General features: G+C 41.6%; 3 protein-coding genes across 3 annotated transcripts; all 3 read right to left on the bottom strand.

Moving 5' to 3' along the window:
• Window positions 1–396: 396 nt before the first annotated feature.
• Window positions 397–2,004, bottom strand: TEOVI_000321000 (Trypanosomal VSG domain/Trypanosome variant surface glycoprotein C-terminal domain containing protein, putative; the record flags this gene model as incomplete). Its single annotated transcript, XM_067226159.1, has 1 exon — window positions 397–2,004. The coding sequence occupies one exon, from the start codon at window positions 2,002–2,004 to the stop codon at window positions 397–399; it is 1,608 nt and encodes a 535-aa protein (XP_067082260.1).
• Window positions 2,005–6,710: 4,706 nt separating this feature from the next.
• TEOVI_000320900 (uncharacterized protein) lies at window positions 6,711–8,159 on the bottom strand (the record flags this gene model as incomplete). Its single annotated transcript, XM_067226158.1, has 1 exon — window positions 6,711–8,159. One exon carries the CDS (start codon window positions 8,157–8,159, stop codon window positions 6,711–6,713), a length of 1,449 nt encoding a protein of 482 aa, XP_067082259.1.
• Window positions 8,160–10,752: 2,593 nt separating this feature from the next.
• Window positions 10,753–11,355, bottom strand: TEOVI_000320800 (Trypanosomal VSG domain containing protein, putative; the record flags this gene model as incomplete). The annotated part of the gene is made up of 1 exon (XM_067226157.1): window positions 10,753–11,355. The coding sequence occupies one exon, from the start codon at window positions 11,353–11,355 to the stop codon at window positions 10,753–10,755; it is 603 nt and encodes a 200-aa protein (XP_067082258.1).
• Window positions 11,356–12,920: the final 1,565 nt, after the last annotated feature.

The following is a 12,920-nucleotide window of genomic DNA, read 5'->3' as shown; positions in this document are numbered from 1 at the left end:
GCAAAAAGATTTAAGCAAAGATGTCTGCTGGACGAAGAAGTATTAGGGTTTGCATCAAAAAAATGAGCCGCTGAATCATTAAAACAATAAAGATTAAAAAAATTTAAACAATCCAGGAAGGAGGTGTTGCGTAAAAAAAATTAGCAGGAAGAGGAAAATTAACACGAAACGCGCTAAACCGAAACACCCGAGCCCGCTAACCCGATCACGCTAACCCTAACCCTAACCCTAACCCCACCTGCACTAAAAAAAAATCAAAAAAAAGGGGGAAAAATTTTTAGTTTCCAGAAAAAAATTTTTATAGAATCAGAATTTTTACAACAAACACAGCTCAATTTTTTCTCTGGAAACTTACGTGTTAAAATATATCAGAAGTTTTCAAGTAGCAAAAGTTTTTTAAATAGGGGAAAATTTCTTTTTAAAAAACAAGGCCACAAATGCGGCAGAAATCACGCTGTGGGCGATTTGTTTGCTTGGGAGGAAGCTGGAATCACGGCATTTCGCTTCAACTTTGCCTTGGCCTTCAATGAAATTAATCGATCCACAAACAGCATTTTTACCCGGCTTTTTCTCTCCAGGTGCGTTTTTGCAACTGTCTGGGTCTTTATACTGGCCACAGTTTGGACCTGTTGTTGTCCCTGCAGTTCCACCTGTTCCTGCTTGTGTTTCTTGTGCCACTTTCGTTTCATTTAATTCGCAGTGTTCTCCTATTTCCTCAGTTTCTTTAGTCCATTTGCAGAGCGGTTTCTTTCTGCAGTCTGCTGCTTTTTCTACCTTTGCGCATTCCAGTTTCTTTTCTTCGCTTACATGTGCTGGTACTGCTCTTGTCGGTGTTGGAATTTCTCTCGCCGCATTTGCAAGGTCCCACAGCGATGTCAGTGATATATTTAGTTCTTCTGCTGCGCTTTCGACGATTTTTGCCTGTGTTTCTAGGCTCTCGAGTTGCGTTAGTTTCTCTGCTGCTTGTCTAAGTTCATACATCCATTTTGGGCCTTTTGTGTTTCCGCTGAAGTCTGTCGCCTTACAGTTAACTCCTGCGCCTTTCGCTGGGTCTGTGTTGCCGTCGCAGTCTGCCACGAAATTGGTGCCGCCGTTGCCGAAGTGATAGTTGACAGCATTGTTTGCACCTGTTGGTTTTGCTAGCTTCTGCATGAAAGCAGCTATGGCGGCGTGTATGTTCGCTGCGCTGATGCTTTCTGCTGGCTCCAGCTTCTTGCACTGTCTGAGCAAATTGGCTGCTGTCGCCTTTAAGTCCGCGTCTGCCGTGATTTTGGCGTTGTCTGCGCTGCAACCTGGGCAGCAGGCTGCCGCGCTTGTGCTGGCCCCGTTTGTTTGGCCGGTCGCGCACAAGCAAACAATGTCGAATTCGAGGCTGATACCTGCGTTGTGGCTGGCGTCCGCGGCGTTGCCGCAGCATGCCTTTGGCCTGTCCGAGCCTGTTGGTGCTATTACCAGCTTGTCGGCCGTTGTTTGACGCGCGCTGAGGGCTTTGGTCAGGTGCTTTTGTATTTGTTCTCTGTTCGCTGCCAGGTCCAACGATTGGTGGATCTGGTGTAGCCTTGCCGCTTTCTTTGCTATGGCCCTCAGTTGGGTTACTAAATCCGGACTGCCTTTTAGCCTTTGCCATTGCTTTAGTTCGTCTGTTGCTTGCTTTGCCTTGAGCAATTTTGCAGCTCTCTGCCAGAGAAGCCACGTGTCCGCTGATGGTTTTATTTTTTGTGCCGGTCCTTCTTTGAGACTGCCGACACCTTGGTCAACGTTTGCTATTACATCCTCTGCTAATTTGTTTGGTGCTAGCGTCAGGTTTATGGCCCAAATCCGTTCAAGGGTGTCGGCGCTCGGCTCGGGCGTGTGCCGAACCGGCACACGCTCATCTGCTATGGATGCTAACCGGCAAATGGCGTGAAAATGCTCCTGTAAAGCACCCTTTGCCGTCTCGCTTGCGGAAACTAGCTCACACAAGGTACCAGCGGCCGCTATTAGAATTACTATGGCGTCCCGCATTTTTTTTTCGATGCTTCCTTTGTTCGTGTCAGTGAATAAAAATGGACCTCTCTGCCTCTGCTCATGTTTGTATAGTTGATTAAGTATTTACAGAGTTGAGAAGGTGTGGCATGTCCTCAAAAGGGTGTATACTCAGAGGTTCTCATTTAGTTTTCTGTGACTTCGTACTACCAGGATGGCTATCCCACAGTGCGTTTATTTCAATGCCTATTACTACTGAAGTGCTGCAATAATTTTCCATAGACCGGCCCTGATGTTCTTAATTTTGTATTAGGCCTTTAAATTTTCCTTTTAAACTTATTTTCCTAATATTAAACCACCTGTTCCCTTTTCCCCTTCCGTATTGTTTCTATTTACTAGTTTGTTATCTTCACTTGCAAATGTACCAACACTTTTCTCACCAGATGCATCTTTAAACTCTACTCATATTTTACAAGTGTTATATTGCTGAAAACAAGACAATGCACATGAGTTTCCCGCTCAGTCAGACTAGATCCATTTTGCAGCTCCTCCCAAAATTTAGCGGTCACGACTTTATAACATCTGTGGACTATCAGTTTTTGCGACTCCCTTAACTATAAAAACTGATAGTCGCACTGTTAAATTAGCCTCAGACACTACTTTTTTGCTTCACTGATCTTTTTGTCTGTGTATATCGTCTTTATAGTGCAACTCCTGCTGATAGAATAATTGTATTTTCTCTTATACGCCAAGCAGTATGAAAAACCAATTTAACTGTTTTTGCAGTCTGTATTGTGCCTCCCATCTTGCTTTATATATCACTCGCCTTCCAATAATGATACACAGTCTTACAACACTCTCCTATTATTATTATTATTATCATTATCATTATTACTGCTCTTACTATATAATATTCGTATATACACACTTACAACACTCTCCCTTCGTATATACACACTCACAACACACTCCTATAATAATAATTATTATTTATACTATTGATATTATAACCCTATCTAACATCTATAAAATAAATGAAATAAAAAAAGTAAAAAATCGGAATAACGCTCATTTTTCATACCTTATCACCCCGCTATTTTATGTCGACATGCAACTATCATGCACATTTTACTAAATTTTCAAATTCTCACAAAATTCACTAATTTTCACATTTTTATCAAAAGGTGTTAAAATATACCACATTTCAATGTAATATATCAAATTTTCACAAATTAGGAAAAAATACTTAACATTCTATAATGATATCTAACTCACAAATGCAGAAACAACGCTGAGGGCGAATTGTTTGTTTGGGAGAAAACTACCATTTCGGCATTTCTCTGTATCTTTGTCATATTCGCCTTCTTTTCCCTTCCTCCATGCACAATTTTTCTTATCGCCTGTTTTGTCATTTTCACAAGAAGCCTTGTCAGTTCCGTGTTTTGCGCACCCAGTTGTAGCTGCTCCCCCTGTAGCTCCCTCTGCTCCCGCTCCTGCTTGAGTTGTTTGACCGCTTGCTGCTGTTGTATTCAATTTGCACCTTTTCTCTTCACCAGTTGCCTTGTCATCCCATTCACAGTCACCTTTACCACGGCATTGATCTGGTGTTTTTATTGCTTCGCAGTCTTCTTTTTTGTGCTACAGCACTTTGCTGCGGTTGCTGTTTCAGCAATGGTGTAAGTACCAGGTTGGCGTGTTGTAGGGCGTTGGCGTTTTGCCTAGCTTCAGCTGTGATTGCGACTATGGTAGCTACTGCTTCTTGTTTTTTCGTCGTTAGTTGGTCGAGTTCTTGGAGTGCATCGGCTGCTTGCTCTATTAAAGTGGCCCATTTTATTGATCCTGCCGGTTTGGTGCTCGTCTTGTACTGCATGGTTTCCAGCTTGACGCAGCCAACTGCGTCCTGGGTTTGACAGCTGCAGTCTGTGTGCGCTGTGCCAATGATTAGTGCTTCGCCGCCTGCTTTGCCGCAGTGCTTTATACGCCCAAGGGCTTGCCCCACTGTCCGTCTTATGTATACCGCTGTCAGACTGGGCGGATCAGCTGCGTCGCAGACAGATTTAATCGGGTTCCATTTGTTGGCTTTTTCGCCTTCTCCCCAGGCTTGGCGCTGCCCGCTCGGACTTGCTGTTGCGCCGCACAGCTCCTTGTTCTGGCTTGAGTCCTGTGCGCAGACGCAGAGCAGCGTTTCGCAGACAGCTGTTGCTCCTCTTGGCAGCGCACAGTCTGTTACCCGAATGCCTGCTAGTGTTACCTTGCATTTTTTTGACGGTGCGTCGGCTGCCGTCTCAGCTTTGTAGGCTGCCTTTGCAAGCAAGTTTAGGACGATCGTTGCCGTGGCTGTCCTTTCCCCGGCTGGCTTGGCGTTGAAGGTGTCGCGGACCGTGTTTGCCTTGGCCTCTAGGCCTGAAACGGTGCTGGCGATGCTTCGGCCAAGTGTGCTTTCTAGTTTATCCTTGCCTATATTTGGAAATTTTTGGCCTTTGGTGTCTTCCAGTACTGCTATGTTATGGTCTTCCCAACGGCTGTAGTGCGGTTTTCACACTTCCTTTTCTGCTGGTGCCTTGCAATCCGGCGAGTCCTTCTTCTTGTCCTTGGCCGTCGCTGCTAGGGTGCTCCGCCATTTCGGATCTGCCAACGAAATGTTTATCCTTTCGAGGTAGTCTAAGGCGTTCTCTGGTATTTGGCCTACTGTTGTCGTGTCAATTCTGCCTTTGGCTAAATTCATAAGGTCGCAGAGCACTTGCAGTTCCGCAACGTTTTTGTGGTCGTTGGCAGCTGGAGTAACTTGTCTTAGCAGCGCGAGGCTAAGCATCATGGTAGCTAGAGTAGAATACATCTTCCAGACCATCGGTTGCTTGTGCTTTTAAGATAAAGGTAGAAAAGCCGCTAGTATGTCGAATCTATTCTTTATTGCTCAAGCAAATGTAACGTAAGATAAAATATTTCTAACCTTCAATTAATATTCGAGATGCCGTTGCCTGTGTCGGCCAAAGAAAAAATAAACTGAATGTCAAAGATAGGAATAGCACAATATGTATATCACTCTAATTGAATGTGTTTTTCATATCTTAAACTTAGGAAATTGCTAGTTTCTTCATAAATATCTAAGGTCACAATGGCCTAAACTTTGTTCACCGACGTATTTGCCCTCTTAATTATAATGTATATCGATTTATATTTAGAGAATCGTTCATTTGATCAACTGGACCCTCCGATCCTTTAAAGTATAATTCCTATTTCCGTATCTTAAAATTTAACGCCTATAATTCGTTTTTACTTCTGTTTGGCGAAACTTCTCTATTGGATTCTGGCGTAATAACATGGAACATCTGGTGTTTGTGACAAACGTATCTTCTCACCGTTTCTTCTTTATATCCTGGGGTTGTGTAAAGCCGCTTGCACGTCATACTTTTAATTTTGGTTTGAACTTATTTCTGCTTTTCTGCGATGCTTTTTGTGCCCAGTAATACTTCATCTCTTAGCTTTTTGCTAATCTGCCGCTATTTAGACATTTTCAACTTATCTTTTATATACGAATATATAATTACATGTGTCCCATTACTAAAGCTTTATATTTCATAAACATGTGCAACATTTTATGTAATATTTCAAGTGGTTTCTGTGTTTTTGTTCTCTTTTTTCTATCTAAAGTAATCCATTACTTCACATATTAAAGTCCTTTTCCTCATAATATTATGCTCTTCGAACAAATATTAATCATTATTACTATATTTGATGAGGAGATAACTCTAATATTATCTTTCACTTACCCAATATATCCTTCCCAGTATTTCCGCCTTGACTTCTGCCTGTACCTCTTCATAGTTAAATATTAGGATCTTCCATAATATTAAAAAGCATAGTCACCAAAATCATATCCTTTTCTGCATTTATTTATTTTTAGATAAAGTGCGGGGAATAACTATTAGCTCTTCTTTCCCCTCCTAATAAATTATTTTTAGTTGTACTGTTCAGTCACAAACTCAGTTGTTTCCTCCCATATTTTCTTTTCCTTTAACTACTGTTATATCACTGGGAGTTGCGTAGCGAATACATTTTTCACTGTGCACCAAACTGTTTCCACCTAACTACCATCTCCATCATCTCCTGGTGTATCATGATGCTAATCATCACGTTCGCCGTTGAAAATGCGCATCTTCCATCTCCATCCATCTTTGTCTCTCTCTATCCAACTTACACACTTACTTCCATTACGCACTTGCCAACATTTTCAGTGGTCCTACTTTGTCTTTCCACTTATTCAGCACCACTCTTATTATTAGTGCTATTATAGTAAAAGAATATGCATAACTCACACCACTCATCTATCAATATTATTATTATCACTGCTCTTGTTATAATATTAGTAAATACTTACAGCAACAATATAATCCTATCATTATTACAATAACCTTAATTATCCCTACTATTATAACCTTAAATTACTTTTAATGTCCATAAAATAAACCTAAACAGAATATATCATAATAGCTCTCATTTCTAACTATATTACCCTACTATTTTACACTCATGAGCCACAATCACACCAAAATGTTACATTTTCATGTTTTCATCAAAAAATAGTTAGAATACATCAAAATCTAGCTGATTTCAAAAAATTTTTGAAAGTAGAAAATTTTCAAAAAAAAATGGGCAAAAAAATTATTTTTGAAGATTAATTGGAGAAACTGAAGAACAAGCAAAAGAGGGGCTTTGATTACAGCTGAAATGATAAGAGCCCCATCTCAAACTTTGCACACACTTTTCTCCTTATCACAAGTACATTTGTTTTTGTCACAATTTTTTTCTTCAGTGGCTGCGCATTCAGCTGCGGTTGCTTTATTATCTCCGTCTTTATTTTCTCCTGTTTTGTCTTCTGCATCTGCTTTTTCTCCTCCTGCTTCAGGCTTTGTTTCTGCTGTATTGGCTGTCTTTTTTTTTATATTTTGGCCATAAAAATAACCCGTTGCATCGGCAAAGTTGTTTTCGCTTAATTTCTTCGTGGTGCCCTTGATTTCAGGTTCACTACTGATGGTGATTTCGTCCTGTTCAAGATTTTTGATGTACAACGCCTGAATGTCCGCTTTTCTGGCTCCAAACAGCAAGGTTGCTTTGTCGTCGTCCGTTAGTTGCTTTTCTGATTTCTTTCCCTGAGTTGCTGCCATTGCTTCGAGGAGTTTGTTCATAGTCGGGTCGCTGAGTAGTGTGTCTAGAGTTTCGGTAGTCACCTTTTTGCTGCTTGGTATCGCGGCTGCAAATGCCGCTACAAGGGCCTGGCGAAGGGTGTCGTCACTAGTTATGAGCTGGATTTGTTGGCTGTTTGGGGCACTCTGTGCCTCTGGTGCAGCATGTTCTGGTTGTGGGGGTGTCACTTGAATGTTGCCGGCTTTGTACGTGGCGGTGATTGACTTAGCCGACAGTCCGATGGCGCTGGCATGGCTGCCGTGTGCCGCGTCGCCTGCGTTGCTGCCGCACCCTGGCTTGTCGCTGATTCCGCCGAAGTTTGTGCCGGCGTTTAAGGCCGTCCCTTTTGAGCTGCCTATTGTTTTGATCTCGAGTGTTGACACCGCTGCTGTCCCGCGTATTAGGATTTGCGTCCACCCATTGACATTTGCTGCTTCTGCTTCTGCGGTGCTTCTGTCACTGCTTGCTCCGCCGCAGTCTTTTAATGGCTTTATGCGAACGCTTTGTGTTACTGTGCACATTTTGGCGTGCTCCGTTGGTATCAAGTTGGGGGCTGCCTCGCTGACTTTCCCGCTGTTTCCGATCGGTATGTTGTCGCTTTCGACAGCTTCCATGTATTTCAGTTCGCCATGTTTGGTGCTCAGCAAAATAAGGGCTTTTTCGACTATCTGCAGGTACCCTGGAACAGCTGCTGTTATTGCTGTCGTCCGCGCCGTAGCGACTGCACTAAGAGCGTTGTAACCGGGCCCTTTTGGCGTTAAGGCATAGCGGGTTGCAGCGAGTGTAAGTTGTTTTGCTTCTTCTGCGGCCGTCAATGCCGCGGCCGCTGCCGCCTGCGATCGCAGTTGTAGTGCTTCCTTCAGCTTGTCGATGTACCAAGTTTCCGTGCAGAAGCCTTTTACGGCTGCGGGGTTGGTGGTCTGTTCTGTTGCGCGCAACGCCAGCGCCAAGAGCAAAAATTTATTTAGGGTCTGTGACCATCGTTTTCCTGCTTCCTTTTGTGTTTGCATGCCGGGCCTGGAGTGATATCTGAAAGGTGGCTGAAATTTATGCGGCGGTATTGGCGTCAAATAAGTTGAGAGTTTGGCTGCAATGGCTCTGTGTATCAGTAGAATTGCACAACTACTTTAATTATGGAGGTATATATCTTGGTAGATATTTTCCGACACGTTATTGTTGTTTATAAATAATATATAAGGCATTTGCCTCGAAAATCTGCTGAGCGTTGGCTCTACTTTCAATAGATGTGCCAGAAGGAATTTCTTCCGTTTCATTTGTTTAGAGATGGTCTTTATTACAAATCCACTCGGATCAGACGCCGCATATACCATAAAAGAGTCCCTGTTGTGTCGAGGCTTGTAACCTTGATTTCAGATTGTCATCTGTATGATTCTTTTGTTGCACAAAAATAATGTTCGCTATAAAAGTAAATTTTATGTTCAGCGATTGCTAATCGAAAACGCGTTTTTTTCTAGTGATTCTCTGCTACTCACCTCTACTTTTTTTCTACTCGTCGTAATCTTTTTCTGAAAAGTTAAGCAGTTACTTCCATATGTATTCCATGAAAAAATGTTGAACCTAATATGCTGGTTTTGGTTCTGTTTTCTTGATTTACCGCCTTGCTTCGCACCATCTTCTCGATTTTGGTGTCTCTATTTTTATACTGTTTCTCAAAACTATCTTGTAATCGGAACGTTGCTGGCTGCCCATTCCTATGGATTATCATTATTTTTCTTCATACATCACGATACATATAGTTGTAAGGGAGAAGAAATACTTAAAGGAGATAGCTCTACTTTAGTTGTTTATGTCTTCTAAGAGTCAATTGTACACTCTTAAGTCACTTTATCTTTAATATTTTACATTTATCATTTAGAAATGCTTTTTACAGCTTTACCTGCTTAACTCTAGATACAAAATGGAAATCTCGCTTATAATTAATATATTTACCAATCTAACTGCTTCTAGAGGTTACTAAGGCTTAATGCTTAAACAATATGTGTTGACGTTACAACTGTTTTACTTACACTTTTTATTTAACGCATTTTGCTGCTTTTTGTGTTCCGTATAAATTTGCTTTGCTTTAAAACCTCACCGCAACGTTGTGGGCATTTATTGCATGCTCGGTTCAGCGCTTCTTCGTAACATTTTTAAATCTTTGATCGAGTCGAACTTTTCGATGAGTTTTACAGCCTTTATCACATAAGTTCTCTGTGATAGAAAACTACATGTATACTAAAGTATTTTAAATGGAAAAAATCCTTTCTTCAAAGATATCTTTGAATCTTATTGATTGACAGGGATTCAGATGACCTGCACCTCCACTTATTTCCTCTGTTAGCAGGAGTGAGGCATTTGTCCTCTCTACTAGGCTCTATATCTCCCTCATTGTTTTCTCAGCCACATCCTTTTGTATAATTATGTATGTAGTCAAATTGTTTTTGAAACTATGCATATACCATATCCCTTTGTCTTTCTGCTTCCCCAATAATAATATTCCTTGAGCTTCCTGAATATATCGCATATTAAACATCTTACACATTCAATATTTCTCATTGAACCCTTGACATTGTTCTAAAATGATTACTTTTTCTCTGTGCGTTTATTGTTCACGAACGCTACTCTTTATATATTATTATGAACACAGTCACAACACTTTCCTATCATCATCATCATCATTATTATTATTAATATTTCCCTAACTATTATCTATAAAATAAAAAAAGTAAAACAAAATTAGAATACCACTTACTTTTCATACCACATCAATTTAGTTTTTGAAACTCATAAGGTATAAGCATAAAAATTTAAGAATTTTTTAATTTTCATCAAAAAGTATTAAAATATATCAACCTTTATCAAGGTTACGCAATTTTTCTTATAGTTCTTAAAAAAATACCAAACTTACCAAAGCAGCGGGCATCGGAGCAAATTTCTTATATGCAAGAAAACTTAAATCCTTGCAAGTTTTATCCTCTCACTTACAATCCGGAGATTTACAGTCATCCTTTTTCCTCCCTTAGCACTTCTCCTCTGTTTTTTTTCCTCTTTTCCTGTAGCTGACTCTCCTGTTCCTGCTGTGTTTGTCTGCTCTGCTCCCTCTTTACGTTTGTACTCTCCCTTGGTGTCACTTTCCCCTTCCCATTTGCATTTTCCTGCGTTTTCGCAGGTAGTTTTGTTGTTTTTGTGTTGTAAGCAGGCCATCTGCTCGCGTGCTTGTGTTTGCTCGCTTTGTGCCCCCGGTCGGTTGCCGTGTGCCCGAATGGAAACGTTTCTGCTGCACTCTGCGGCTATCAATTACTTTATTGGTGCTAGTCTGTCCGATTTTGCCCTTTGGTAGCGTATGACTTTGCTTTATCGCCTCCGCGTGTTTTATTGCTTGTTGCAATTTGTTTACCCAGGGGATGCTGTCGACACCGCTCTTGCTGTTCGTAAAAAAAAAGACTGGTAGTTTACACATGCTGTATCGGCGTTGCTACAGTCTGTTCCTGATTTGCTGCCTAAGATGACCTTGCCATGCGCGTCGGGTTTGGTTTTTGCTGCTAGCCGCGCTCTGAATGCTGTTATCACCCTGTGCGCTTCAGCTATTGGGTCCGTATCTGGTTAAGTTTTAGGGCATTTGTATAGCAGTGTATTGAGTGTGTTGGCTGCTATATTGCCGTTGCCCGTGACATCCGGTGCGCCATCCGCTCCGAGGCATTCTGAATTTGTCGTCGTTACGCATAGACACACTAAGTCGAGGGCTATTGATTTCCCTACCCTGTTCTGAGCGCCGTTGTCGCACGTGTTTGCTTTCTGTGGCGTTTCCGCGGTGTCTGAGAAGCCTCCCTTGCTTGGGACGGCCGTGTATGGCGCAGAACACATTGCGCTGGCGGCTGCGTTTTTCAGTTCGTTTTCGTTGCCTTCCGTTCCGGCGGTTATGTCGGCTGTAATTTCTTCCGCTAATAGCCAGGCTTGATCTGCTAGATTTGCTACGTACTTGCCTATGGCTAGCTTGATGTTGTCTCTTACTTCCGCACCGTTGTCTTTTGCCCATTTCCCGTCGTGTTCGGTTGTTGTCTTGAGGGCTTGTATCCATCTGGGCCATTTCTTTTCCCAGTTTGTTTGCCCAAGAACGTCTGTTTTGCCCTGCTTGAACGCCGCGAAAGTATTTGCTTCCGAGTCATCTTTGAAGTTTAGTTTACAGCTTTCCGGTGAAATTGTCATGTTGTAGTTGAAAATCGCTTCCAGGTTGCTGTTGATTCCCGGTTTATCCAGCTTTACTTTTTTAGCTTGCTCGCGGCGTTTACACCACACATGGCAAGAAAGTCCGCGTGGCCGTTGCCTGTGGCTGACCAACAAAGAAATTACTGCTATTGGGATCGTCAACGTAGTATGGTCTTGAGGCTAAGATACTGAAGACAGCAGGAAAGTCGGATTTTGTGAGCTATAAGTTTAGCTTTGTAGTTTTTCATGCTCGCATGTTTATATTTTGGCGGTGGTTGCTGTAAGTTTCTGATTTCCAGGGTTGTTCAGAAGTGTGCTACGATAAGCTTTGGTGCTGCCACTGGTTTCTTCTGTTGTGGTCGGATACCCGTGGCTTCCGTTGCAGGCTGCTTCGCTTTGTGGTGGTCACTGTTGCTTCTCTCCCAGCATTTTCCTTAGTACGGTTCATAAAGCTGCGATTGTGTTGTGGAAATCACCTTCATCATCTATACGCCATATCTTCTGTGTACTCTGCTGGATACAAGCAAAAGGAGTTCAACTTCACACATTTCTATATAATATCACCATTGGAATATCTTCACTAGTTGCTGTGGCAATCAGTACATGTTTAGCAACTAGTTTGCCTGTTTTTGTAATTTATCGCTAACTAAAGTGCAGTTGCTTTCCACTTAGCTTTGTCGTCACTCTCACGTTAACATGAAATTTATGCGCTATTGCCGCTGCAAGTATCGCAGATAGTTACGCTGCATAGAGTTTTTTTAATTTTTTTATCTGTTTTAGGGGTGTTTTCTCCAGTCGGTGGCAGCGATACTGCTGCTGGACTTCATCTTATTTAGGCGCCTTCTCTGAGTAGATCCAACTTTCCACAGATGACATTTGTTTTTTAATCTAAACCCAAGCACCATTAATATACAAAAATTGTAACCTGTTGTTGTTGTAATCTGTCGAATTCCTATCTATTCTCCAGTATCTCATGACCCTCCAGTCCAAATCATTTAAGACATTTCTACGTGTCAAAATCTTATGCTTATGGCTGTTTATGGGTTCTATTTTCTACATTTTTATATATTCTTCGGACTGCTTTAATAACAAAGTAACGGAAGATGTTTTTTGATGACGTGATTCATTTCCTGTATGTGTCCAAATTGATCCGTCGTTTGCGCCGGCGTTGTTTAAGTCATTGGTAATTTGAGTAGCGAAAGTGCTTTCCTCAACGTTTTTGCTTTATTAATTCTCTCCGTCATTTGCGTCTCCTCGACCACCTCGACATAGATTAGTCGGTCCCTTAAATATCAGTGTATGGTCTGTACACTAATACGGAGTTTTAGGAGTAGTACCACTGATTTTCTTCACTTCAGAGATATCCTCAGAAGTTTAATATACGCGTTTTTTATTCTATTCACCGTACTTTCCCCTAGTATTTTAGTGATCAACAATTTTTAGTGCTAATGCTGTACGTAGCGTAGTAACTACATCAGCTGTTTTCACTGCGTATGATCCTGCAAACTCTCTACATTTATTATGCTAATAATATTCCTCATCCTTTATTTCATCTCCTCTCACCC

The sequence above is a fragment of the Trypanosoma equiperdum genome (genome assembly GCF_001457755.1).
Source record: "Trypanosoma equiperdum strain OVI genome assembly, contig: ctg_688, whole genome shotgun sequence".
Classification (NCBI taxonomy): Eukaryota; Euglenozoa; class Kinetoplastea; order Trypanosomatida; family Trypanosomatidae; genus Trypanosoma; species Trypanosoma equiperdum.
Note: the sequence above shows the minus strand (reverse complement) of the source record. Positions and strands in the feature narration are given on the sequence as shown.